Source organism: Nerophis lumbriciformis, linkage group LG32 (genome assembly GCF_033978685.3).
Source record: "Nerophis lumbriciformis linkage group LG32, RoL_Nlum_v2.1, whole genome shotgun sequence".
Classification (NCBI taxonomy): domain Eukaryota; kingdom Metazoa; phylum Chordata; class Actinopteri; order Syngnathiformes; family Syngnathidae; genus Nerophis; species Nerophis lumbriciformis.
The window spans coordinates 28,227,310-28,253,448 of record NC_084579.2 but is presented as its reverse complement, the minus strand read 5'-3'; the positions used below and the strand labels follow the sequence as shown (position 1 = coordinate 28,253,448).

Below are 26,139 nucleotides of genomic sequence, written 5' to 3'. Positions count from 1 at the left end.
AGCTAAATTATATTATTGGACACTTATTGGGGCCATTTGGTTCCATATGTACACTTTTGGTTACATTAACAATGAAACAATGTAGGAGTTGGGGAGGAATTTCATTTTGTCAGACTCTGTTCCACAGTCAGGAAAATATGTTTACTTTAAACATGTTCAGTTTTATTGATTTCAGTTCATGTAAAGATGGAGTTTGTTAATGTCTCTTTTGTGAGTCAAATGTTTCTTACTTTTCCTTTGGCCAGGTTATTGCCATTTTGCCACTGGTTTCTGTTAAAACAGTTTTTTTCCTGTGCTTAAAAGTCTCAATTATAGTATATATTATGGTGTTTGTTTATCATTATTATTGTTTCACTGCCTTTTATTTAATTTGTTTCCTGTGTTTTTTCCCTCATTTTGTACATGGTACGCAATTTAAAAGAAATGTTGAAGAGCCAGACAAAGGGCATGTTTCATGTTGCAAGCTACTTTTGCCGTGTAGCTTGTAGCGTAGCTTGCTACAGTTCCCTGGGGATAGCTTGCCCTGTAGCATAGCTACATTTAATCAAGAGTAACTTGTAGCTTAGCTTACTACATTTTCATGGTAGCATGCCCATCACTGTTAATACTACATACTAGAGATGCGCGCATAGGCAATTATTTCATCCGCAACCGCAACACAAAAGTCGTCAACCATCCGCATCCACCCGAACTAACATTTAATCAAAACCGCACCCGCCCGCACCCGCCCGCACCCGCCCGCACCCGCCCGTTGTTATATATCTAATATAGACGATGCAAGGCATTAGTGAGGTTATAAAGCTTTTGCCTGTTAAAGAAAGGAGACTGATCCAATGCAGCAGAGACATTCAATGCGTGCCACGCTGTCACGGCCCAGACGCACACCAGTCCGCAATCATCTGGGAGCCGCGCTGAGCGCACCTCCAAGCGCGTGGAGGTGCGATGTCCCTCGCACCCGCGGCGGCTCCACCCGGGCTCGCGCCCGAGGCTTCAGCGCGCACCGCGGCGGCCATCCTACTCGTCGCGGCCTAGCCCTCGCGGCTCTCGCTGCCGGCGACGGCCGGGTATGGGCCCGACGCTCCAGCGCCATCCATTTTCAGGGTTAGTTGATTCGGCAGGTGGGTTGTTACACACTCCTTAGCGGGTTCCGACTTCCATGGCCACCGTCCTGCTGTCTATATCAACCAACACCTTTTCTGGGGTCTGATGAGCGTCGGCATCGGGCGCCTTAACCCGTCGTTCGGTTCATCCCGCAGCGCCAGTTCTGCTTACCAAAAGTGGCCCACTCGGCTCACCAGGGTGAGCCCCACCCCTTTCGTGAGCGCACTGCGCGCGGAGTGACCCCTGTTACGAGTCCCCGGCCACGGGGGTGGCGGGCAGGTAAGCTGCTTACCTGCTGCGCGTGACGCCAGCCGCGGCGAAGGCGGACGAGGCGGGGTGTCGGTGCGGTGGGTGCGGTGGTGACCCTGGACGTGCGTCGGGCCCTTCTCGCGGATCACCTCAGCTACGGCTCCCGGTGGGGCCCTCTCGGGGGAAGGGGCCTCGATCCCGGACCCCGGCGAGGCGTCCCTTCTCCGCTCCGTAAAAGTGTCCATCTCTTTTTTTTTTCTTCTTCTGTTGTGGCATATACTGCAGGTGCCTGCTCGTTTTTCGTATGTGAGTAACAACATTTAACTATGTATATATATTTCCGAATTGGTTTAACTGCCTGAATCTATTTAAAATCTAATTTTTTTAAATTTCAACCGCCCGACCCGACCCGCGGATAAAATCTTTTTTTTTTTTATTTCAACCGCCCAACCCGCGGATAATCCGCGGACTCCGCGGTTGTGTCCGCAAACCGCGCATCTCTACTACATACACACCCTATCAAAACGAGTGTAGTGGTGAGAGAATTGTGTAGTGAACTGTAGTTGCCCGATGTGGGCTGCAGAAGGAGGTGTCAGGCTTGCCTGTAGTGTTAAGACCCCGTGTGTGTGAGCGAAGAAGAGTAAGTGGATCCACTTGTGTCTACATGCGAGTTAGACACTGCTATTTGTAAACGAAAATAAAAAGGCTGACTTGCTCAAAGAAAATCAAAGTCCTTCAGATCGTCATCATCACACTGGTGTCAGAAGTGACTTCGAACGCGAGTCTGTGGCCATGTTTTGATCGTACCGTCTGCAGCGTGCATCATGAGCCGTCGAAGCGTGCCTTGTGTGAAGTGGAGAAAGACGGCGATGTTGGCGCGACCAGCTGGGCGAAGACTGTGAATGAACAAGCTGTGTGTGAGTCATGGAAACTGTGGAGGGATGCGGCTGTCTCGTCAGCTGAAGAGCCGGGATCACAGCCGACGCGGGCAGCCATGAGTGACCATCGAGCGGCGCATGCAGCTATGGAGGGGAACGGTTGCTGCGGCCATGTGTTTGAAGACACCCAAGTACACTGGCAAGGCTGACTCGGAAGCTTTCCATGCTCAGGTTTGAACTCATTGCAGATGCACTTCAATGGTTCAATGATGACAAAGCGTTGCAACTGGCATTATGTATCGAATATGATGCCTTATTATGCCGTTTACTCCTCAGCCCAAAGAGCAGGCATGATCATGGAGCTTTGGTGGGTGCATTAAAGAGACGTTTTGGACAATGTATGCAGCCCGAGCTCCTCCGGAATTAACTGTGTTACAGATGCCGCACAGCGGGGGATCCGCTTCGGAGCCTGGCAAAGGAGATTGAGAGCTTGTCAAGGCGGGCATACTCTCACATGTCACCTGATGTGCAAGGGGAGCTCGCACGAGACCAATTTATCAGAGCTCTCCACCCCCAAGAGTTGAGAGTCCAAGTACAGCTGCTGCACCCTCACACCCTGCAAGAAGCATTGGAATTGGCTGTCGAGAGGAAGTTGGTGGAGTGTATCAGCACCAAAGAGGGGAACGTCGCCTCCCCTTCGATGAGGTCAGCATCAGTAAGCCCACAAGCAGACTATAAACCCCCTTGGGTGGCTGAACTTACAGAACTAATTAGGGCAGTATCGCTGCCGTTGCCGCAACAGCCCCCCACCAGGGTGAGAGTCTGCTGGGGATGTGGCCAACCAGGCCACTTTGTCAAATAATGCCCTTGTTTGTCCCGGATATTGGGAAATGATTCCGAGCCCGCATAAACGGGGGTATGCGGACATAAGACTCTGACCCCCTCCAAGTTGCTCGTCGACAAGACCGAGATAAACGCCACTCCCTGCCCCGCCCAGAAACTAAAATGGATACCAACATAGAAGTGATCGGAGCTGTGGGGGGCACTACAGGCAGAGACTCTGGCTATGTAACGGTCCAGGTGGAAAGTGTAGCCTGCCCAGGCCTTATAGAAACGGGAGCACCAGTGACATTGTTGAGGCCTGATGTGTGGCCGAAGCACGCCCCTTTTGAGTCAACAGCATTAACGCTGTGCAGTCACGGGAGAGTGGTCCCCGCTCAAGGGCAGAGGATGGCTGTCTTTGTCGGTGGGGGGCGTGTTGCTCCAGCACCCTGGTTGAATTGCAGCTGTACAAAATCTGTTCATCCTGGGTTTGGACTTCCTGAAAGCAGTTGGCTGTGTTGTGAATGCTGGGAGCGGTTGGATAAGCTTCTGGAGAGGTTCTACCATTCCTATGGCCTGCCTGTGTTCCCTTATCACCCAAGCCAGGCCAGCGGCAAGGGCACTGGAGACAGTGAGCCTCTTTAAAACCTTAAATAATTTACCCTTCTCTTTATACCATTGCAACTACTTTTGATATTTTACGCACAAAACTGTCCTCCTTGTGTGACATGCAGCTAAGGTTTCACGGAAGAAAGTGGAGACACTCCAGTCAACTTGTATTCATGGAGGGTCTGTGCAGTTTGACAAAAAGCCAAATTATCATTGAAGACAAGCCATGCAGGTAAACAGCTGACTATTAAGAATATAATAATATAGAGCTACGGTTAGCTACAGTTAACGTGTGATCTTTTGTTCCAGTGCTTTCTATCAAAGCTGACTACCCACCACTGCCAAATTAAGGTCCTTCCTCATCTTCAATGTGCTGCTCTTCCATGTGCTGTTGTTTGGAGCCGACATTGAGGAGTAGTATCTTCTCCAGTCGACACCGGGGTTGTACAACGACTGCCAGGTTATAAGCGTAAGGAAGAAACCGAGGAAATTAGACCTGAGAATATATCAGAGATAATATATCCAAAACCTGCCCGATCCCAACTGTAACGCCTGTGCAACATCTGGCATCTTCCTGCTTGCTATAATCTTTAGCTCTAATGTAAATATTTCTCAAAGAGATACAGTCCGGAGGACATGGGCTAATCAAACACGAGTACAGGGTGTTTCATTGTGGGTTCTTTTCTTCACAGGCCCAGCTCGCACTTCTTCTCTGCGAGATGCTCGTATGGTAGAGTCTAACCTCCACAGAGGCATGGTCCAAGTCTAAGCGGTGACTGACTCACCCATGCGTGCCCCAATTAAAATAACTTTGCTGGCATTGCACTGGGTCATCACCTTTTGTCTCATGACACGCTTTGTTCTATTGATGCGTGACAATGTGTTTGTGAACCTCCGTGCCATCGCAGGCTACATGTTTTGATTACACGGGCACTCTAAGGACCTTTATCCGGGACAAGCGATCCAGGGCGAGTTGCTTGACAAACCCCCTCAGTCCTGGCTAAATGACTCCAGGCCTCTGCCCTGGCAAGTACCTGCCTGACTACTGCAATGGGACATTCTATGTTTCATCCCAAGACGTGCTCCAAAAAGTGTAAGTAGCATTCGTATTGGTTCGTCATGCGCCAATATCGGCGGATGTCTTTCTAGGTTTTTGTGTTCAGAAGGCTGGCGTGGTACCTACCCACATTGTGCAATTCTCCGGAGAGAAACACATTTACTACAATATTTGCTGCTATCGTTAAGAAAATGACGAGGCAGAAGCTAGATATACTGTGGTCAGACCTGGGGCAGAAGACGGATGGGTAATCCTCCTTGATTTATACCTACTATGGCCTTGTGATCTGCAAGGCACACACCCACTGATACACTCCTTAAATCTTAACACAAAATAGGCTGTTGGCTGGAAAGTAGGAAATGACCCACTTGGAGATTCTGAGGTCTGAGGTCAAATTTGAAAACTTTATAGTTGATAGCAGAGGTGGGACCAAGTCATTGCTTTGCAAGTCACAAGTAAGTCTCAAGTCTTTACCCTCAAGTCTCGAGTCAAGTCCCGAGTCAAGACAGGGCAAGTCCGAGTCAAGTCCAAAGTCAAGACTGGAAAGTCTCAAGTCAAGTCCCAAGTCCTGCATTTTGAGTTTCGAGTCCTTTCAAGTCATTTAACCACAGACTAATATATTTACACAGATTGTGTATGCTTTTAAAACGCTCTATTTATTTATTAAAACAAGTGCATTTGAAATTGCAGGGAAAAAGATAGTGCTGACATTGCACTTCAAAATAGCACTATTAACCAGTCATTTTAAACATGTAACTCATTCCTTTACAGAATAAACACATTTGAAAAAATCAAGTGCAACTGTACTTATTTGCACAAAAGTGTTAACATTGTATTTCCATGGCATATTGCATTGTAACTAGTTCCACAGCAGTTTCTATCCTGTTCTTACCTTATCTCATTGATCTCATCTCATACTGTATGTGTGTTTATGTGTGCGTACACATGAAAAACATAACAAATATATGAACATAACAATGAACAGAGTTGTACTTTTTAGATGTCAGGACCCTATGCAATATGTACACATATTCTTAATATAGTATAAATTTTAACTGACCTTTATTTGACTATGTTTGTCTTTTTGTAGGTGGCTAAAATACGCGGTGCTGCTGACTGCTGTCTAACGTTACGTTACTGTGTGTGATACATTGACTAACGTAATGTTACTGTGTGTGATACATTGACTAACATAATGTTACTGTGTGTGATACATTGACTAACGTTACGTTACTGTGTGTGATACATTGACTAACGTAATGTTATGTATAGGTACCTCATGAAACCCTGTTTAAAAAAAAATCACTTGACAAAAAGTATGAATAAGGTAGCAAACTGCAGTGGACGCAACAGATTGCCGTGTTTGCAATGACGTTATAACCATAGACATCTTATAAGTAGACGCAGCATTGGTTGCTGTGACGTGAGCAATTTGCCCGCCATCTTGAAGTGCTGATGAGGAGCCGGCGAGCAGCCTAAACTGACAGTTGAAAGGTAGAAAACAAAGATGGTGTTCAGCGTTTTCCTGCTCAAATGAGCGGACTGTTGAAAATAGGAATTGGGGGATTACTTTTCACAAGTAAGATTTAACATTAACGTACTATTGGTTGTATTTTATGAAAATAATATTACCACAGAGTTGAGAAGGATCAAAGATCTTCAATATTTGTATGTGAAAATCACAAAGAAATCTTCTGGGGGAGGATGACGCCCCTACAGGGGTTTGGTTTACAAACTTTCAGCCCCACCTAAAACAAAATTCACCAGCCACTACTGATTATGATGCATTCTCATTTTAGGCAAAGTATAAGACAATACTTTCTTAACAGTATAATTGTAACCAGGAATCAGTCTTCAAGTAACAATATTCAAATACTAACATTGTTGGGTTAAACAGAATTTGGTTTTATTCTGAATCCAGTGAAACAGATTGGTGGTTTTAGCTGATATGAAGACTTTCAGGTGTTTATATATGTTTAAGTATTTGGCAGACGCTTTTATCCAAAGAATCAGAGAATCAGAATCAGAATCAGCTTTATTGTCATTACGCAAGGTAACGAGATTGAGGCCATTCCATACAGTGCGATGTGTGCATGCTAGAAAAACAATGTGCAAATATATAAAAATATAAAAAATGTAGAAGTGCAATGAATATGGTATGAAATGAATATATACATGAAAAAAACAAAAACAAAAACAGGGTGGTTGGTGGAATGGGTTATTGCACCGAAGAGAAGGCAGTTATGAGGGACAATGGGGCAGTCCGTTCAGGATGGTTATGGCCCTGGGGAAGAAGCTGTTCTTTAGCCTGTTTGTTTTGGTTTTAATGCACCTGTAGCGACTTACATAAAATAATACATATAAAACAATCACTGCAAACATTATCATTTAAGGGAAGAATGTAATAGAAAATATCAATACAAAGTGTCAAGACAGAATAAACTCTCTGCTGCTGAAGCAACAGAGATACAGTCTATAGGTCCCTAAGATATATAGATATCTAATGTATTCATACATTGTTTATGTAGGATACACGCATATGTATATGTAACCTAATCATATTGTTTCTTCAACTTAAAAATAGCTTACCGTTTTTTTTCCCCTTCTCTGGGATTATATTCCCAGTTTTGATCTCGGACGTCTGGTCACTTATAGCGTATAAGAATATTATATTACTGTTAAGCAAACTATGAATAATAAAACACGCCAAAACATGTGTCTGTTACACACGTATGACAAAAAAGCGCGTGAAAATCAGTGGTATTCATTGAGGTAAAATGAATTAAATGCGCTGACAGTTCATTGCTCCTGCCAAATGAATTGCACTGAGTGGAGCGGATCACCACTCCAAGATGGCGGCCCCGCGCCTCGTCTGCGCCAGTAGGCAGTAGCGCTCTATGCTGCGTCTACTTATAAGATGTCTATGGTTATAACGTTAGCAGTGAGTTTGCAGCCTCACTGATTTAACTACACAGCAAATAAAAGTCACGTTACTTAGCCAATAAACGTTATCTTACATTCAAAACTTACCCTTCTTTGTGCAACTTCAAATGTCGAACGAAGTTGGAAGTTGTTGCGTCTCCGTCTGTAATATTCGAACTGCGTGATTTGCATACGGCAATTCGTTTTTTGTTGACCAAGTCGTAGTTTTTATACCCGAACGAAACCAACTTTAACATAATTGTTTATCACTGGCACGTTGTTGGACCAACTCTTGTTCATTGGTTGTCCTGCAATTTGATTGGATGAATGCTGTGTGATGAAAACAACGTAGTTCTAATTTGATTGGCTGTTGTACTGACAGCACACCAGCTGACAGGAATAACACGCTGATAGACAGACGAAGAAAATGAAAAATACGGAGCGCTCCCAAATAACTTTTTAAGCTTTGGATTTTGGGGAAAGTGGCAAGTCATGTCAAGTCATGTCAAGTCAAAAGGCTCAAGTCCAAGTGAAGTCACAAGTCATTGATGTTAAAGTCTAAGTCGAGTTGCAAGTCTCTTTACATTTTGTCAAGTCGAGTCTAAAGTCATCAAATTCATGACTCGAGTCTGACTCGAGTCCAAGTCATGTGACTCCAGTCCACACCTCTGGTTGATAGTAAACCAAAAAAACATGTAATGTAATAGCGAGACACTAAATGCGAAGAGGGGAAAAGAGTGAATTTTGACCCCCGTACAGCTAAAAAATACAGATAAATGTACAGCGTGTAATTGTCTCATGATTGGTGCTGCCATTTATGTTTGACATGAAATTTGTTCATCTTGCAAATAAAAAACTTTTGACTTTGAGCATTTTTCTTGGAGTCAAAACATTCCGAAGTTTTCTGGACTGCAGAGAAAGTCCCTGATGGTACTTTATATGAAAATGTTATTGCCAATGTTTTCCTAGCCTCCTTCTGTTCTGTTGATGATTAAAATATAATGTTGAATTTCCCAAATGTTACCTTTGTACCCCTAAGCGCAGGGATAGTGCTGGTCTTGTAAGGCAGTGTTACTGGATTTGATCCCTGGTCGGAGTTTGTTACACTTCTGCCGCGTAAGAGTTGTCTGTCTGTACAGCGATTTGAATGTGTACAAGGTTTGGTATGTCAGCTCCCCTTGCCTTTCCTTATACTAGTTGGTGCCTTGCAGCCATTGAACAAGTTATTCTGCATTGAAGTAAACGATGGACCACGATCGTACACTTGCTGTGAGTAAAAGTTCATGTTTTAACAGTAACTTAGTTGTCTGAAGTATTTTAGTCTTCTTCAAATCAATTATCAGTCATTTGATCTGTGAACAAGTCAGATTTTCTCAGCGTGTGTGTCACTGAGCAAACACACACATGTAACGTTAGCAGTCAAGCTAGCTTCTGAACTGCTCCATTAAATTTGGCTAAAAAGGCTGCTCACGCACACAGGAACTCATATACGGCGGGTCAAATGTTGAGTATTATTTTTATTGAGATTATTATTACTAAATGGGACAAGTGGTAGGCATTGGATAGAAAGATAGATAGATAGATAGATAGATAGATAGATAGATAGATAGATAGATAGATAGATAGATAGATAGATAGATAGATTGATATAAATGTTGACCACACAGGAGATGAATGCTGAGAGAGGTTGGTCGTTTGGATCTTTGAACAAATATGTGTAAGTAAATGTTTCTTTTTTAGATAAGTGTCATAACTCAACTTCACTAACACACTTCACTCTTATCCAAAACAACTGCCTACTTGTCTGTGGAATAAGCTACATACTGTATGTACACCATGGCCAAATCATATTTTCATACAGCTAATCGTTGTTGGCCCTGCGATGAGTTGTTTTGTTGATCGCCCCAGAGCCTGTTTAGAACAACAATAGAAGGTTGAATATTACTCTAGCTTTCTTTTGTTTATTAACAAAAACACCAATGTCACTAACTTATCTTAAAATAAAAATCAAGTTATTAACAAAGAAAATTAAAATTTTACTGAATGCAGGAGTAGCTGTCACGGAGCCACTTCATGTTGTTTAAAGTGGAAGGTCCCAAGCCATGCACTGGCAGACAACCCGTTCATGTTTGTCCTTGACTACAGAATGTTCTGTCAAACAAAATTTAGGTAGAAAAACAGGCAGTCGGGTTGAAAAAAGGCAGAAAACAGAAAACCAAAAACGTTAAAGTAAACAACAGTCTAATTAGTGCAAATCACACAGGTCTTAATATCTCCCAAGTCTTACTGATAATGTTACTTTTATTCTGTTTGAGCCTTCCAGTTTGACATCCCTGCTGTTCACTATTCAGACCTTTGTAAGCGTTTTTGATCACAACGTGAAATAATGAGCTGTTTCCATCCATCCAAGGGATGAGGAGTATATTTATAGCTAGAATTCACTGAAATTAAAGTATTTCTTATATATATATATATATATATATATATATATATATATATATATATATATATATATATATATATATATATATATATATATAGTACAGTAATGAAAACACAGTTGTTCTACTAACTCTACTGTACTTTCTGCTTACTTTAAAAAAAATAACACTTTCCTTTCACTATTTGAGTAGCTATTGTTCTGCCATTTGAGTACTGGCGAGCGATCTCTGAATCCGGGAACATTTCCTTCACGGATTTGTTGAAAACATCCGCAAATGAGAACAAATGTTGCTTGCAAGGTGGCCCATAACACTGGGCTGTGACCAGCCTTGTGCTTCTCTGACCGTTCATGAGTGACTATAGCCATTCGGCCACCGTGTTATGGGTTATAGATAAACCTATGGATAACGGAGACATATATAATAGTCTCCTTTTCAGGTGAGAGGACGCTAATGGCAGTGCCTTTAAGGCACGCCCCGAATATTGTTTGTCCGGCTGGAAATTTTGGATAGTACAACTTGCCGTAGTTTTGAAGCAATGCATGATGGGAATCCGGATGTTGTATGTCAGTGTATTAACGTGCCGGCTGGAATAAACACACGCTGAGAAATAGCTTCGTGCCTGCCTACTTTATGGGTTATAGATAAAACTATGGATAACGGAGACATATATAATAGTCTCCTTTTCAGGTGAGAGACGACACTAAAAGCGGTGCCTTTAAGGCACGCCCCCAATATAGTTGTCCGGCTGGAAATCGGGAGATTTTCAGGAGAATGGTTGTCCCGGGAGATTTTCGGGAGAGGCACTGAAATTCGTGAGTCGGGAAGGTTGGCTAGTATGGTGACCAGATCGTTGCTTCAAGATTCTCTTCGAAGACAAAACAAATTCCTTCCCTGTCAACAACACCTGTAAATATCAACTCTGTTCCTTTGTCACTGCTTGCAGAATGACTCCAAGGCCTATAGACTTAACACACACATCATGGACTATGGCTACATATGCACACATACCCCCACTCCCATACCACGCCTTTGCCACAGCTTCACATATGAAGGACAACGGAGCAGCGCCCCTAGTGGCTGGCAGCCTCAGGTTGGATGCCAGCCCCTCCCCTCCCAAGTTTGTGTTTTTTTTGTCAACATGTGTATCGGTTTATCGGCTACCCTACTCAGTGGCCTAGTGGTTAGAGTGTCCGCCCTGAGATCGGTAGGTTGTGAGTTCAAACCCCGGCCGAGTCATACCAAAGACTATAAAAAATGGGACCCATTACCTCCCTGCTTGGCACTCAGCATCAAGGGTTGGAATTGGGGGTTAAATCACCAAAATGATTCCCGGGCGCGGCCACCGCTGCTGCCCACTGCTCCCCTCACCTCCCAGGGGGTGATCAAGGGTGATGGGTCAAATGCAGAGAATAATCTCGCCACACCTAGTGTGTGTGTGACAATCATTGGTACTTTAACTTTAACTTTAACTTTACCCAGTTTTTTTCTCGGTCCCAATCTGTGCCCCTCCCTTCATAGGAGCCCAGTCTAAGAACAACTTTTTTGTTTACTCCCACTCCCCCAGCTTCTACCTTTTTCTTACCTTTTACGGGGCGCCGTAAGTGACGACCCATCACCGTTCCTGTTCTGGTACGCTGTACATTGCTTTAGCTGACGTAACGCTTTTGCGGGGAGCATATTGTATAATCCAGATTAATAAAATACAATTAAACAAATTTCACCTGTCACAATGGCAATTGCAAACCGACATAGGCTCCTTCGACACTAAGCTGGCTATCCAGGGTAAATCCTACCTAACCTTATTCTTGTCCACACACACACAATGGTTGTTTAAGACCCCTCCCCCCCGCCGTCCGCTGGCTCAACGGGACCTAGTACGCATGCGCGGAAAATGCGCAGGTCATAGTTGCTTTGTGTGCAAGTTCTTAAATTAAATTTAACTTATCTGAACAATATCCAGTGTTGTGGTATTTCAATTAACTGAAATCCAGCGTGCTGTGGGGCCCTACTGTAGTGAATCACACCTGAACCATCATAAATTACTCAAATCTTTAATGGACATGTTAAAGTAAACAACTTGTTAGCAAACTTTATATACTCTGGACCAAGACGTTGAGTAATCGCTTGACATAAATGGCGGACAATAACTGATACAGTCTGTTTTGCCAGTCCAAATGCATTGGCTGTGTGTCCATAGTTTTCCCTTGTCGGCCAGGTAATACAAAGCACATGCTACCTTTTTTTATCACATCCAGAGGAGCCAGCATTCTTGTTGTCTCTCCTTCGACAAATGGACAAAGTTTTTCGGTCGGTAGAATCACAGCTGACCTGGACACAACACACACTCATTGACAAACATATCCCACCAGGCTGCCGTTCTTCCAGGGCTTATCCAAAACCGTCGCTCAACATTGCTGTGTCGCATTTGAAATAGCTGCAATCGCACGTTTCCTTTTCATAAGATATTCATGTGTGATTTCCACAAGTACGTTTAGAAGAAGGAGAAACACGGGCATGTCTGGATGACTCGCCGAGTTACAAAACCGGTTGTTATGAAGCTGTGTGGGGCGCGTTCTTTCTGACGTCACTTCTTGTGTGGGGCGCGGTCTTTCTGACGTAATTTGCTCTCCGAACTCAGTTATAAACGATCAATGAGTCCATACAAAGCTAAGAGCCGGAGATTCAAGAAATACACGGCGCACTTACCTGTGTACAAAATTATCCAAGGAGGGGGACCTTAAACGAGGGTTTGGTATGGCTGACACGGTGCTTAGGATAAATAATTATTTGTTTAAGGAGTTATCCGGCTTAATGTAGACATGGCCTAAGATAACATAGACAACTCAAGCGTAGCCCTCTTAATCACTTATTTTTCTTTCATCCTTGATCTTATCCCCACACTGTTTGAACATGGACTCGTTGACCCATCGAACTCATCAGCTATTTTGCTATAAAGAGAGCGAATAATTCTTCATTGGGGTCACTTTTGCAGAAGCTTGTTTGTGGAGGCCCTGCTCGTGGTGTGTACATACCCAATCGACAATGCTTTTGCGGGATTGAGACAAGCGCTCTAATATTTCCCTGTGACACTTTTTTAATAGATACTTGGGAAATCTTCCAGAAGACCCGACCTCTGACTGTTCAACCAAAAAACGCGGGTAGAGTCTAACACAATCTAGGATACTCTAACACCAACTATATACAATTTCTGTGTGACCATTTAAAAAAAAAATGATGTCAATCATCCCAACCAGCCTGATCCTTGGAGCTGTTGAATAAAATAACGTGGGCATTAAACAGCAGAGATTTTGTATTAGACAGTGTAAACATAAAGCAGTGGCTCTGAATGAACATTGACTAACACATGTATATATCTACTGTGGAATTAGTTTGACAGTTTTAATAAAACCAGGGTTGGATTTATGTTTTTTCCACAATAGAACCGAAGAGAAGCCAAATAGGGTTAGGTTTAAAATGCAAGGGAAAAAGGAGAAATATAATGGAGGGGAAGCAGTGTGTTTGTCATGGGGGAAGGGCTGCCGCAAGCCCAGAAGACTACGTCATCTGTCCTCTTTCAGGTCCGTAGTGCTGTGATAAGTGAGGCTGGCCCAGCCGTTGCAAGCACACTGCATTCTTTCACTTGTGAAGCAACTCGAGCAACTCTTAAAATGTCTGGAAGAGGCAAAGGAGGCAAAGGTCTTGGAAAAGGAGGTGCAAAGCGTCACCGCAAAGTTCTCCGGGATAACATCCAGGGTATCACCAAGCCTGCAATCCGTCGTCTGGCTCGCCGTGGAGGGGTCAAGCGTATCTCTGGTTTGATCTATGAGGAGACTCGTGGTGTGTTGAAAGTATTCCTGGAGAACGTCATCCGTGATGCTGTCACCTACACCGAGCATGCCAAGAGGAAGACCGTGACTGCCATGGATGTGGTCTATGCCCTCAAGAGACAAGGCCGTACTCTGTATGGCTTTGGAGGCTAAACATTTCACTCAACCTTACAAACACAAAGGTCCTTTTAAGGACCACACACTAGTTCTACTGAGAATGTTCCTTTCAACGACTTACAACTGCTATACTATTGTATTTGATTACTATTTTGCAGTATATTTAGTTATGCACCACATAGTAACACATAGCAAATGTGATTGATATAGACCTTAACTATGAATAGACTATGATTTTCACAATAACTAGTCAGTAAGCTAGAGGGCCTTACTGACAACTCGTGATCTGATTGGCTATCGTAATTGTCTGTCAAATGTTTGTGTCCGTTCACTTACAGTGCACGGACGCCCGCATTGTTGATTTTGAAGGCTTTGGGCAGATTTGGTACAGCATGGCAACATAAGCTAGCTGAATTCTGATTGGATAAAAACTCTATAACCTAAAAACAAGAGCTGGAAGGAGCATAATATGACATGAAGAGAATATGAATACTTTTAGATATTTAGGGAAAGTAACTTAAAAAATAATTGTATCTTTAATTATGATCATGATTTCTGGTTATGTTAGGAGAATGCCTTGCTGGCCTTGACGGCCCACCACTGCTGTTAAGTAGAGGAGACATGGACATCAGCGTAGATCGACAGGAGCTTCATCTTTCAACTCACATGTAAGCAAATGCGCCACAGGGTCAATTCCAGTCCTTCAAAATATATTTTCATGTATTACATATAGCTTATTATTCGCTCACTATCGACAAACGATGCACCGAAAATTTGGCCATCTTAAATACAAATCGAATAGATATTGTGATGAAATATCAATTGCACATGAATGATGTAGCTTGCCCAAAGCTGAAGAAAAAAATCACATACAGGTCGCTTAGCGTTTAGACATTTGAAAAGATCAGATTCTAATCGCATTCAGGACTACCTCCTGATGTGGCCTGAATCTGATGCAAAAATATCAGATTCAAACACTTTGGAGCATTCTAGAATGCCCCTGATTTGTAAAAAAAAATATATATATAGGTTCTAACACCTGTGTCACTTATCTATATAAAATCCTTTGGTTTCCCCTATTTCTCCCACGAAATGTCCTAAATTTTGAAATTCAAATGTTGACAGTAAGGATTTGACCCCACATCTTAGCCCTCCCGCCGCCTCTTCTCTTTCTTCTCCAGTAAACCTTATCAGGCATAACCCAACTGTGCAGGATTCAAGTATTCAAGGAACTTTATCGTCATACCAGCACACATCACTTCATGTAAGACGTTATGTAATCCATACATCCATTTCCTACCGCTTATTCCCTTCACTGAAAAAAAATGTTTGCTGACATGAAGGTCTACTCGTATCTGATAGCATATGATTATATATATATATATATATATATATATATATATATATATATATATATATATATATATATATATATATATATATGGTTATACAAAAATATTGTCCATTTGGTTTATTTCTTTGTTGTTGCTGCATTCTTTAAATCACATGTTAGAACAAAGAAGTCCCATGTGATGGTGGGGGAAGGACTGCTGACTGAGGCCCGCCCAGACAGATACTCAACTCTCCTCTCTTAGGTCCGCAGTCATGCAATAGCTGCAGGCTCAGCGAGTCTTCCAGTTAGTCAGTCTTCATTATTGTTAGCTATCATAGAACATGTCTGGAAGAGGCAAAGGAGGTAAAGGCCTAGGGAAGGGAGGCGCCAAGCGTCATCGCAAAGTTCTGCGTGATAATATCCAGGGAATCACCAAGCCCGCAATCCGCTGCTTGGCTCGTCGCGGTGGGGTAAAGCGTATCTCCGGACTGATCTATGAGGAAACTCGCGGAGTGTTGAAGGTGTTCTTGGAGAATGTCATCCGTGATGCTGTCACCTACACCGAGCACGCCAAGAGGAAGACGGTGACTGCCATGGATGTTGTGTATGCCCTCAAGAGACAAGGTCGTACTCTGTACGGATTTGGAGGCTACACTGTACAATCTTCTCAAAATCAACGGTCCTTTTAAGGGCCACGTACTATGTCTGCTGAGAGCCTATTTTCCAACTAATATCAAAGTGTATATATTTAATGCTTACTCATAAAAAACAAACAAGTGACTTAAGCATGTGACCGCTTAGAGCAGGGGTGGGTAACCTTTTTAGCTGAGAGAGCTATGAAAGCCAAATATTTTAAAATGTTTTCCGTAAGAGCCATATAATATTTTTTAACACTGAATACAACTACATGCGTGCAGTTTTAAGTAAGACCAACATTTTTAGAGTATAATAAGTCTCTTATTCTTTTTAATAACATTGTTATTCTGAAGTTAACCCACTAATAATTAAAATACTACTTACCATAAATGTGACTTCTTGAACAGGTGCAGTAGAAAACGGATTGATGGATTATAATGCATTAAAATGTTTTATATTTCGACACTGTGATTACCAGCGGAATTATTCATCACGTATCGTGTTAAGCAATGTCAACTAAGATTTATCTGAGAGCCAGATGCAGTCATCAAAAGAGCTCTGGCTTGAGGGCCATAGGTTCCCTACCCCTGGCTTAGAGCATATTTGCTGGCTCATCTCAAATAGTTTAATACAATGGACCCACGGTGTTTGAATCACTCTAGTTAAAATAGTTTTTGGATTTTCCAGATGACATTGGTGTGATTTTGATTTATTCCAGACATGCTTAACAATTTGCATAGAAACATCATGTGGTTATATTTACAGAATTCATCATGTCAGAAGCGGTTTAGGAAGAAATGGGATTTATAATCCATTTTACCCCTTTGACTCCTGTCTGTTACAGGAAATTAATGTACACCATCATTTTACATTTCTAAATGTTTGACAACGGTCACTAATTTAAACTTAGTTCAATGGATAATGACTACTACTCAGCATATAACTCCCATTTATAAAATGAATAAAATATCCATCCATCCATCCATCCATCCATCTTCTTCCGCTTATCCGAGGTCGGGTCGCGGGGGCAGCAGCCTAAGCAGAGACGTCCAGACTTTCCTCTCCCTGAGCCACTTCGTCCAGCTTCTGCCGGGGGATCCCGAGGCGTTCCCAGGCCAGCCGGGAGAGATAGTCTTCCCGACGTGTCCTGGGTCTTCTCAGTGGCCTCCTACCGGTCGGACGTGCCCTAAACACCTCCCTAGGGAGGCGTTCGGGTGGCATCCTGACCAGATGCCCGAACCACCTCACCTGGCTCCTCTCGATGTGGAGGAGCAGCGGTTTTACATTGAGTTCCTCCCGGATGACAGAGCTTCTCACCCTATCTCTAAGGGAATAAATAAAATATTGGAAATTAAATATTAAGATTTGATCTGAATAATTTTTTAAAGCTTTTGTTTGTGTTGGTATATGTTAATGTGTCCGCTTTGAAAGCCAGCGTGTTTTAGACCTTATACTGTATATGTGTTCATTCTAAAGTGGGTGAGAAGAATTGGATTTTATTTACAGGGTGTGTGAAGGTAACTCCCTATTCTATTTCCAGAATATAAATACACTGGGATTGTATGGTGTGTTCTCCAGAAGCCCGTAGGTTGTTTGCTGGCTGAAATCAGTGTACGTACTTCCGAGAGAACTGGAGCCTATATGACATTTTGAATCAATCTCAGTTAAAAGCTTTGTCTTTTAACTTATGTAATTAAAGGAAATGAAAAGTATTGTATACAAAACTACCCTATTTACGTATAGGGTTTATATTTATGTACATCTGTGCATGACATAAAGCTCCATTTTAAGGATTTTAATTGCGTTCCATTATAAAATGTAGCAGCCAAACCCACATTTCTCTAACGGGTATTACGTGACTGTAAATGTCGCAGTCCCGCGCATTTTTGTTAGACCGCCTCCCAGTGCGAAATGATTTCAGCCAATCAACGAACGGCGTTGCCACAGTTTAATTTGCATAACCCGTCTACAAGAGCACAACTCCCCCTAGATGTGGTAACAATCTGTTAAATATTCATCACAATGCCTGAACCAGCGAAGTCAGCGCCCAAGAAGGGCTCCAAAAAAGCCGTCACCAAGGCGGCCGGCAAGGGAAAAGGAAAGAGGAGAAAGACAAGGAAGGAGAGCTATGCCATCTACGTCTACAAAGTGCTGAAACAGGTCCACCCTGATACCGGCATCTCGTCCAAGGCCATGGGCATCATGAACTCGTTCGTCAACGACATCTTTGAGCGCATCGCTACTGAGGCGTCCCGTCTGGCTCACTACAACAAGAGATCCACCATCTCCTCCAGAGAGATTCAGACCGCAGTCCGTCTCCTGCTGCCCGGTGAGCTGGCTAAGCATGCTGTGTCAGAGGGCACCAAAGCTGTCACCAAGTACACCAGCTCCAAGTAAAGTGCTATAACAGTGCCAGCACGTAACGGCTCTTTTAAGAGCCACTCACTTCTTCAAAAGAGAAAGTTGCAGATAATCTTGAATTGGATCCATCATCATTGTTGGTGTTGAAATGCATTCAATGCATTTATTCAATTTCAACTACCGTATTTTCCGCACTATAAGGCGCACCGGATTATTAGCCGCACCTTCTATGAATTACATATTTCATAATTTTGTCCACCAATAAGCCGCCCCGGACTATAAGCCGCGCCTACGCTGCGCTAAAGTGAATGTCAAAAAAACGCTGCGCTAAAGTGAATGTCAAAAAAACAGTCAGATAGTTCAGTCAAACTTTAATAATATATTGAAAACCAGCGTTCTAACAACTCTGTCCCAAAATGTACGCAAATGTGCAATCACAAACATAGTAAAATTCAAAATGGTGTAGAGCAATAGTAACATAATGTTGCTCGAACGTTAATGTCACAACACACAAAATAAACATAGCGCTCACCTTCTGAAGTTATTCTTCATTCGTAAATCCTTCGAATTCTTCGTCTTCGGTGTCCGAATTGAAAAGTTGCGCAAGCGTGGTATCCAAAATGGCCGGTTCCGTCTCGTAGAAGTCATCGGGAGTCAGTGTCGCTGTTGTTCTGTGAATCCTGCCTTCCGGAAAGCTCGGACCACAGTTGTGACCGAAATATCTGCCCAGGCATTTACGATCCACTGGCAAATGTTGGCGTATGTCGTCCGAGGCTGTCTGCCCGTCTTAGTGAAGGTGTGTTCGCCTTCGGAGCTGTGTGAAAAAAGCCACCCGGCCTCTTCGCGTAAACTTCCCTTAACCACTCGCTCATCTTTTCTTCATCCATCCATCCCTTCGAGTTAGCTTTTATGATGACGCCGGCTGGAAAGGTCTCTTTTGGCAAGGTCTTCCTTTTGAATATCACCATGGGTGGAAGTTAGCATGGCAAGCTAGAACCACAGTGAAGGATGACTTCTCATTCCCTGTGGTGCGAATATTCACCGTACGTGCTCCCGTTCCACAGTGCGGTTCAGTTGCTGTGAAATACGGTAGTAATCCGTGTGCGGATGGAGAGATTGCGTCTTTTTATGAACCGGATCGCTTAGTAGGAGCCATTTTGTGGTCTTTACAGATGTAAACAGGAAATGAAACGTACGGTGATATCCGCGCGTTTTTTCTTCTTCTTCCGGGGGCGGGTGGTTGCTTACAGTAGAAGAAGAAGCGCTTCCTGTTCTATGGGGGCGGGTGCTTTCCTTGGCGGTTGCTTGCGTAGAAGAAGAAGCGCTTCCTGTTCTACCGGGAAAAAAGATGGCGGCTGTTTACCGAAGTTGCGAGATCGAAACTTTATGAAAATGAATCGTAATAAAGCGCACCGGGTTATAAGGCGCACTGTCAGCTTTTGAGAACATTTGTGGTTTTTAGGTGCGCCTTATAGTGCGGAAAATACGGTATATAATATCCCCAAATAGCTTGGCATAAGTGTAGACATACTCTTGCTGTATTGTAATACACAATGACTCATCTTAACTGCCAGTCATTTTCTTGCTTGTGCATTGAAAAGTAGTTCACACCAATTGCGTTTAGTTTTGACAAGATTATTTAATACCATTCCCATTAATACTAAACATCTGTCACGTGGGGATCGCATATTTATGCGGGATCGTTGCTCCAACGCAACACGGACCATATCCCACACCCCGGATTGTAAATAATGTAAATAATTAAATGTATATACTGTGATGATTATCTTGTGTGATGACTGTATTATGAAAATAGTATATATCTGTATCATGAATCAATGGACCCCGACTTAAACAAGTTGAACAAGTTATTCGGGTGTTACATTTAGTGGTCAATTGTACGGAATATGTATTTCACTGTGCAATCTACAAATAAAAGTTTCAATCAATCAATCAAAACACTCCGAACGAAAGCGTGCAGGTAGGATTTGGTTTATTTAACATAAATAGTAAATACATACATACATACATACATACATACATACTAGGGATGGGTTGATGAGGCGTCATGAAGCGTTTCGACACATTGCAAAACTGTATTGATACTGTGTCGATACTGTGTCACTAAATACTGACATCTGCTGGACATTAAACATCCCTACAGGCAACCTATGGACCGTCTCAACTGACACTGATTTTATGACCTAGTATATACAATAGATAGATAGATAGATAGTACTTTATTGATTCCTTCAGGAGAGTTCCCTCAGGCAAATAAAAATTCCAGCAGCAGTGTACAAAATTGAGATCAAATTTAAAAAGTAAAAAGTAAATAATGGGGGTATAAATGGAAACAAAATAGAAAAATATTACAAAAGAATAATATATATATTATATATATATCCATCCATCTATTTTCTACCGCTTATTCCCTTCGGGGTCGCGGGGGGTGCTGGAGCCTATCTCAGCTACAATCGGGCGGAAGGCGGGGTACACCCTGGACAAGTTGCCACCTCATCGCAGGGCCAACACAGATAGACAGACAACATTCACACTCACATTCACACACTAGGGCCAATTTAGTATATATATAATAACATAAACCAAGTCATTGTATTTTATTTAGGATTATTTCATATCTTCATTGAAATAAAAATATATTTTTTATCTTTTTTTAGATACAGTCAATAAATAATGTGAACATGTATCATGACATGGAAATCTAAGAGAACCTGTTGTGAATGAGGATGCTTGTGGACTGGGAAGTTTTTTTTTTTTTTTTTTTTTTACACATTTGTATTAAAAAAAACAGTTTTTCCAAAGTGTTAAATTTTAGACGATTTCTCTTCTTAGTTATTATTTCTCAGGCTGTAGAAAATACCCGCTCACTGGACACAGAGGAGGCGTCAGTGCGACACAGTTCGCGTATCGGTGACGTGACCGAAACAGCTCATGATCGGTCACGTGACTTTCTAAAAGCGGTACGCGCACCGACACAGGGTTTTGCTCTATGAGCTCGACGCATGTGCCGATGCATTGGTGTTGCCGGACCCATCACTAATACATACAAACAGACAAAAACAAAACAAAAGGAAAGCGTGCTGTTCGCACGAGAAGCTAAAACAAAAACCTACTGAGCACCGGAATCAGGAATAAACAAACGTGACTGTTGCATACAGCAAACAAGAAAGCCAGGACGAGTGAACAGAAAAGCAGGCTTAAATAGTGTCTCTTGATTAGGCACAGGTGTGCTTCCCGAATAACAGAGGCAGGTGAAAATAATACGTAACCATGGTAACAAACTCAAACAAGGGAGTGCACAACCAGGAACTGAGGGAGTCCAAAACTAACAGAACATAACTAAACTAAACAACATCTCAATTAACTACAGAAGTTATTATCAAAATGTGGTAGTGTACCACTAGTGGTATGCCAAATAATTACTTTAAGTACAGTGTTTAATTTTCCTTTATGCAAAAACTGTATTACTGTTGAAACTGTGGGTAATGTTAAAGTGGCCAAAATATTAGCTATATTTGTTAAATAAAACCCCTGTCTTATTTTAATGAACACTTAGGCCTACTACGACACTGTACAATCATGTTGGTCATTATGGAGGTACTTGGAGAGTCAAGTTTTTTTTCGAGGTAGTACTTGGAGAAAAAAGTTGGAGAACCACTGTACCAAAGTATCAAAAGTATTGATATTTTGATTTGAGAATCAATATTAGAACATAAAGATCTGGAAGCACCGGTATCGATATTTCAGTATCAATCAATCCATCCATCCATCCATTTTCTACCGCGTATTCCCTTCGGGGTCGCGGGGGGCGCTGGAGCCTATCTCAGCTACAATCGGGCGGAAGGGGGGGTACACCCTGGACAAGTCGCCACCTCATCACAGGGCCAACACAGATAGACAGACAACATTCACACTCACATTCACACACTAGGGACAATTTAGTGTTGCCAATCAACCTATCCCCAGGTGCATGTCTTTGGAGGTGGGAGGAAGCCTGAGTACCCGGAGGGAACCCACGCAGTCACGGGGAGAACATGCAAACTCCACACAGAAAGATCCCGAGCCCGGGATTGAACTCAAGACTACTCAGGACCTTCGTATTGTGAGGCAGACGCACTAACCCCTGTTCCACCGTGCTGCCAAGTATCAATCCGCACATCACTAATAAATAACCATACTCTTACATGTGTGCATATTTTAATAATGACTTAGATGTTGTGTGCATGAAAAGTAAGTTTATTAAAAAATAAAAAAATAAAACAATTGAAATGAGTATTTATCCTATTAGGAATGTCACAAAGCACATAGTGTATTCCATGCACTGAATTGTGGTGCCTACTGATCAGAAAATAAGTTAATATAAAGGCTGTCTGGTACTATCATACATTCAAATGCTTCACCTGGCATGTCTGTGATTGTGTCATAAACTGCACTTTGTATAATATTCACCCATCGTGCATAAGGATGATCACAGTGCTGAACCAGTATAGACACAGCAAGACAGCAGGAGGGTCCTGCAAAGCTGTCGAAGCAATAACAAAAATTGCAAGAAGACAATACAAGACTGATTCAAAGGGAATTTATTATTTTTTTCAGACTTCAGAGTCTGCATTACCGTCCAACTGTTTCACACACATAACATACATTCAGATAATAATTCGAACCCCAAAAATCTAATATTTACACACATGAGAATTGCACATCATGTTTCAGAGGTGTCCAGAAAAGGGACAGCGCTCACATGTTAAATGTTAAACACAATTAGAAAATTACACAAAAGACAATGTTTTTCATTTGTACTTGCACATAATTATGTTTATGTGTGTTTAATGTATGAGTCTAATCCAAAAGAAGCGTTTTAACACACCAGATATTATATAAAAATGGGACCCATTACCTCCCTGCTTGGCATCAAGGGTTGGAATTGGGGGTTAAATCACCAAAAATGATGCCCACTGCTCCCCTCACCTCCCAGGGGGTGAACAAGGGGATGGGTCAAATGCAGAGGACAAATTTCACCACACCTAGTGTGTGCGTGACAATCATCGGTACTTTAACTTTAACTTTAATATACTGTATTTGATTCCAAAATAAAGGCGTATAATAGCTAGAAAGCATGTCATTTGATTGACTTTCCGTATTATTTCTGTTTAAGATCAAATGTTTCACGTCATTATCAAGTACAGGGTGTATGAAATTGCCTTTCTTTAATAAGTACACATAGAAGCATTTCCACACACAATAATACATTATTATGACATAAAATAATACCTGTAAATCGAGACAGGCTGTATTGAAGCTGCATTAAAACTTACCAACGCCAGATGTCGCTGTAGCGTTGTCATTGATGATTGGCTCAATTCTCAGTCTTCTCCTCCAATAGTTGTTTAGCACCAGGGCGCGTTCTTCTCAAACCAACCAATAAGCGCTCTAGGGTCTGAATAAAAGGGCAGCTCGCGTCCGTTGAGCACATTTCTCAGCTCATATCACAATGGCGAGAACAAAGCAGACAGCACGTAAGTCCACTGGCGGCAAAGCCCCCAGGAAGCAGCTGGCCACAAAGGCCGCCCGTAAAAGCGCGCCAGCAACCGGCGGTGTGAAGAAACCTCACCGTTACAGGCCCGGCACCGTGGCTCTGAGGGAGATCCGTCGCTATCAGAAGTCCACCGAGCTGCTGATCCGCAAACTGCCCTTCCAACGTCTGGTGAGGGAAATCGCTCAAGACTTCAAAACAGACCTGCGCTTCCAGAGCTCAGCTATCATGGCGCTGCAGGAGTCCAGTGAGGCTTATTTGGTGGGTCTATTCGAGGACACCAACTTGTGCGCCATTCACGCCAAGAGAGTGACCATCATGCCCAAAGATATCCAGCTTGCCCGACGCATTCGCGGCGAGAGAGCTTAAACTAGGAAGCCTTCTTGACCCCAACGGCTCTTTTCAGAGCCACCACACTGTCAACTAAAAGAGTTTATCCAGAATACCTTACTCGAACAAAGAGGAGCAATAATCTTATTCCGGCTCTTGGACCTTACTCTCAAATTTGAGTGAAAGGTTACCCCAATTTGCAATTCATGCTAAAGCCAGTAGATGATGCTGTTTGATCACTTATTGTACAGATCAAAGTCTGATACACTTGTATATTTGCCAGAATGTATTTGCTCTAAGGCAGTAGTGATGGGATCGGCAGTTCTTTTGACTGTACTGAATCACTAGAATCAGTTCCTTAAATTGATTCGTTCAAAAGATTCGTTCACCGAATCACTAGTGATGGGATCGGCAGTTCTTCTGACTGTACTGAATCACTAGAATCAGTTCCTTAAATTGATTCGTTCAAAAGATTCGTTCACCGAATCACCCCCCCCCCCCCCTCCCAAAAAAAAAAGGAGGGAGGGGGGCGTGCGTAGTACAGTACAGTGCTAGTGATGGGATCGGCAGTTCTTCTGACTGTACTGAATCACTAGAATCAGTTCCTTAAATTGATTCGTTCTAAAGATTCGTTCACTGAATCACTAGTGATGGGATCGGCAGTTCTTCTGACTGTACTGAATCACTAGAATCAGTTCCTTAATTTGATTCGTTCAAAAGATTCGTTCACCGAATCACCCTCCCTCCCCCCCCCCCAAAAAAAAAAAAAGGAGGGAGGGGGCGTGCGTAGTACAGTACAGTGCTAGTGATGGGATCGGCAGTTCTTTTGACTGTACTGAATCACTAGAATCAGTTCCTTAAATTGATTCTTTCAAAAAATTCGTTCACCGAATCACCCCCCCCCCCCCCCCCCCCAAAAAAAGGAGGGGGGGGGGGGCGTGCGTAGTACAGTACAGTGCAGACATTCGTGGGAGAAGCAGCAAATAGGGTGAACACGAGTCCCTACACAGCTCTGTGCATGCAGTACACCAGGCAGTGAGTGACTGACACAGCGCCACAGTCAGCACAGTTCAGTACGTGAACCTGAATCACTTCTGCAGCAGCAGTTCTGTGTGCAGGTCGGCGAATCACCGAATCACTTCTGCAGCAGCAGTTCTGTGTGCAGGTCGGCGAATCACCGAATCACTTCTGCAGCAGCAGTTCTGTGTGCAGGTCGGCGAATCACCGAATCACTTCTGCAGCAGCAGTTCTGTGCGCAGGTCGGCGAATCACCGGATCACTTCTGCAGCAGCAGTTCTGTGTGCAGGTCGGCGAATCACCGAATCACTTCTGCAGCAGCAGTTCTGTGTGCAGGTCGGCGAATCACCGAATCACTTCTGCAGCAGCAGTTCTGTAAATATGCAAACAAAAAGAAAATAAATACCTTCAAAATAAAACAAATAAATTAAGAGCCAGAAATGCCAACATAAAAACTAAATGTTCTGTCGCCTACGTTTAAAATATAACAAAGAAAATATTAACTTAAATGTGCAAACAAAAAGAAAATAAATAGGCTACCTTAAATAAAACTAAACAAATATTAAACCAAGTGCCAGAAAAGCCAACATTAAAACTAAAATTTCTGTAGCTTACATTTAAAAATATAAAAATGGAAATATCAACTTAAATATGCAATAAAAAAGAAAATAAATAGCTTAAATAATATACAAATCAGGATAAATAATAGCCTATGTATATGTACATACATTAGTTATTATTTTAATTTTAAATCTTCTCAAACAGCCTGCCCTACACTTTACGCCCGCCCCTCCCCCTCGCGTCGCTGCTGCTCAGCCTTGCCCTGCACTGACTTTCTTTCTGTCTCCTCTACTCTCATAACTTTATGTGTTGAGATAATGT

General features: G+C 42.6%; 4 protein-coding genes across 4 annotated transcripts; all 4 read left to right on the top strand.

Moving 5' to 3' along the window:
- The first annotated feature begins 8,836 nt into the window (after positions 1-8,836).
- LOC133574500 (histone H4-like) lies at positions 8,837-14,071 on the top strand. The gene is made up of 2 exons (XM_061926660.2): positions 8,837-8,907; positions 13,661-14,071. The coding sequence occupies exons 1-2, from the start codon at positions 8,884-8,886 to the stop codon at positions 14,060-14,062; spliced, it is 426 nt and encodes a 141-aa protein (XP_061782644.2). The 5' UTR covers positions 8,837-8,883; the 3' UTR covers positions 14,063-14,071.
- Positions 14,072-15,700: 1,629 nt separating this feature from the next.
- Positions 15,701-16,048, top strand: LOC140677462 (histone H4-like). Its single transcript, XM_072912041.1, has one exon. The coding sequence runs from the start codon at positions 15,701-15,703 to the stop codon at positions 16,046-16,048; it is 348 nt and encodes a 115-aa protein (XP_072768142.1).
- Positions 16,049-18,016: 1,968 nt separating this feature from the next.
- On the top strand, positions 18,017-18,401 carry LOC133574468 (histone H2B 1/2-like). Its single transcript, XM_061926624.1, has one exon. It carries the CDS (start codon positions 18,018-18,020, stop codon positions 18,390-18,392), a length of 375 nt encoding a protein of 124 aa, XP_061782608.1. The 5' UTR covers position 18,017; the 3' UTR covers positions 18,393-18,401.
- A 5,467-nt stretch (positions 18,402-23,868) lies between these two features.
- Positions 23,869-24,292, top strand: LOC140677465 (histone H3-like). Its single transcript, XM_072912059.1, has one exon. The coding sequence runs from the start codon at positions 23,869-23,871 to the stop codon at positions 24,277-24,279; it is 411 nt and encodes a 136-aa protein (XP_072768160.1). The 3' UTR covers positions 24,280-24,292.
- Positions 24,293-26,139: the final 1,847 nt, after the last annotated feature.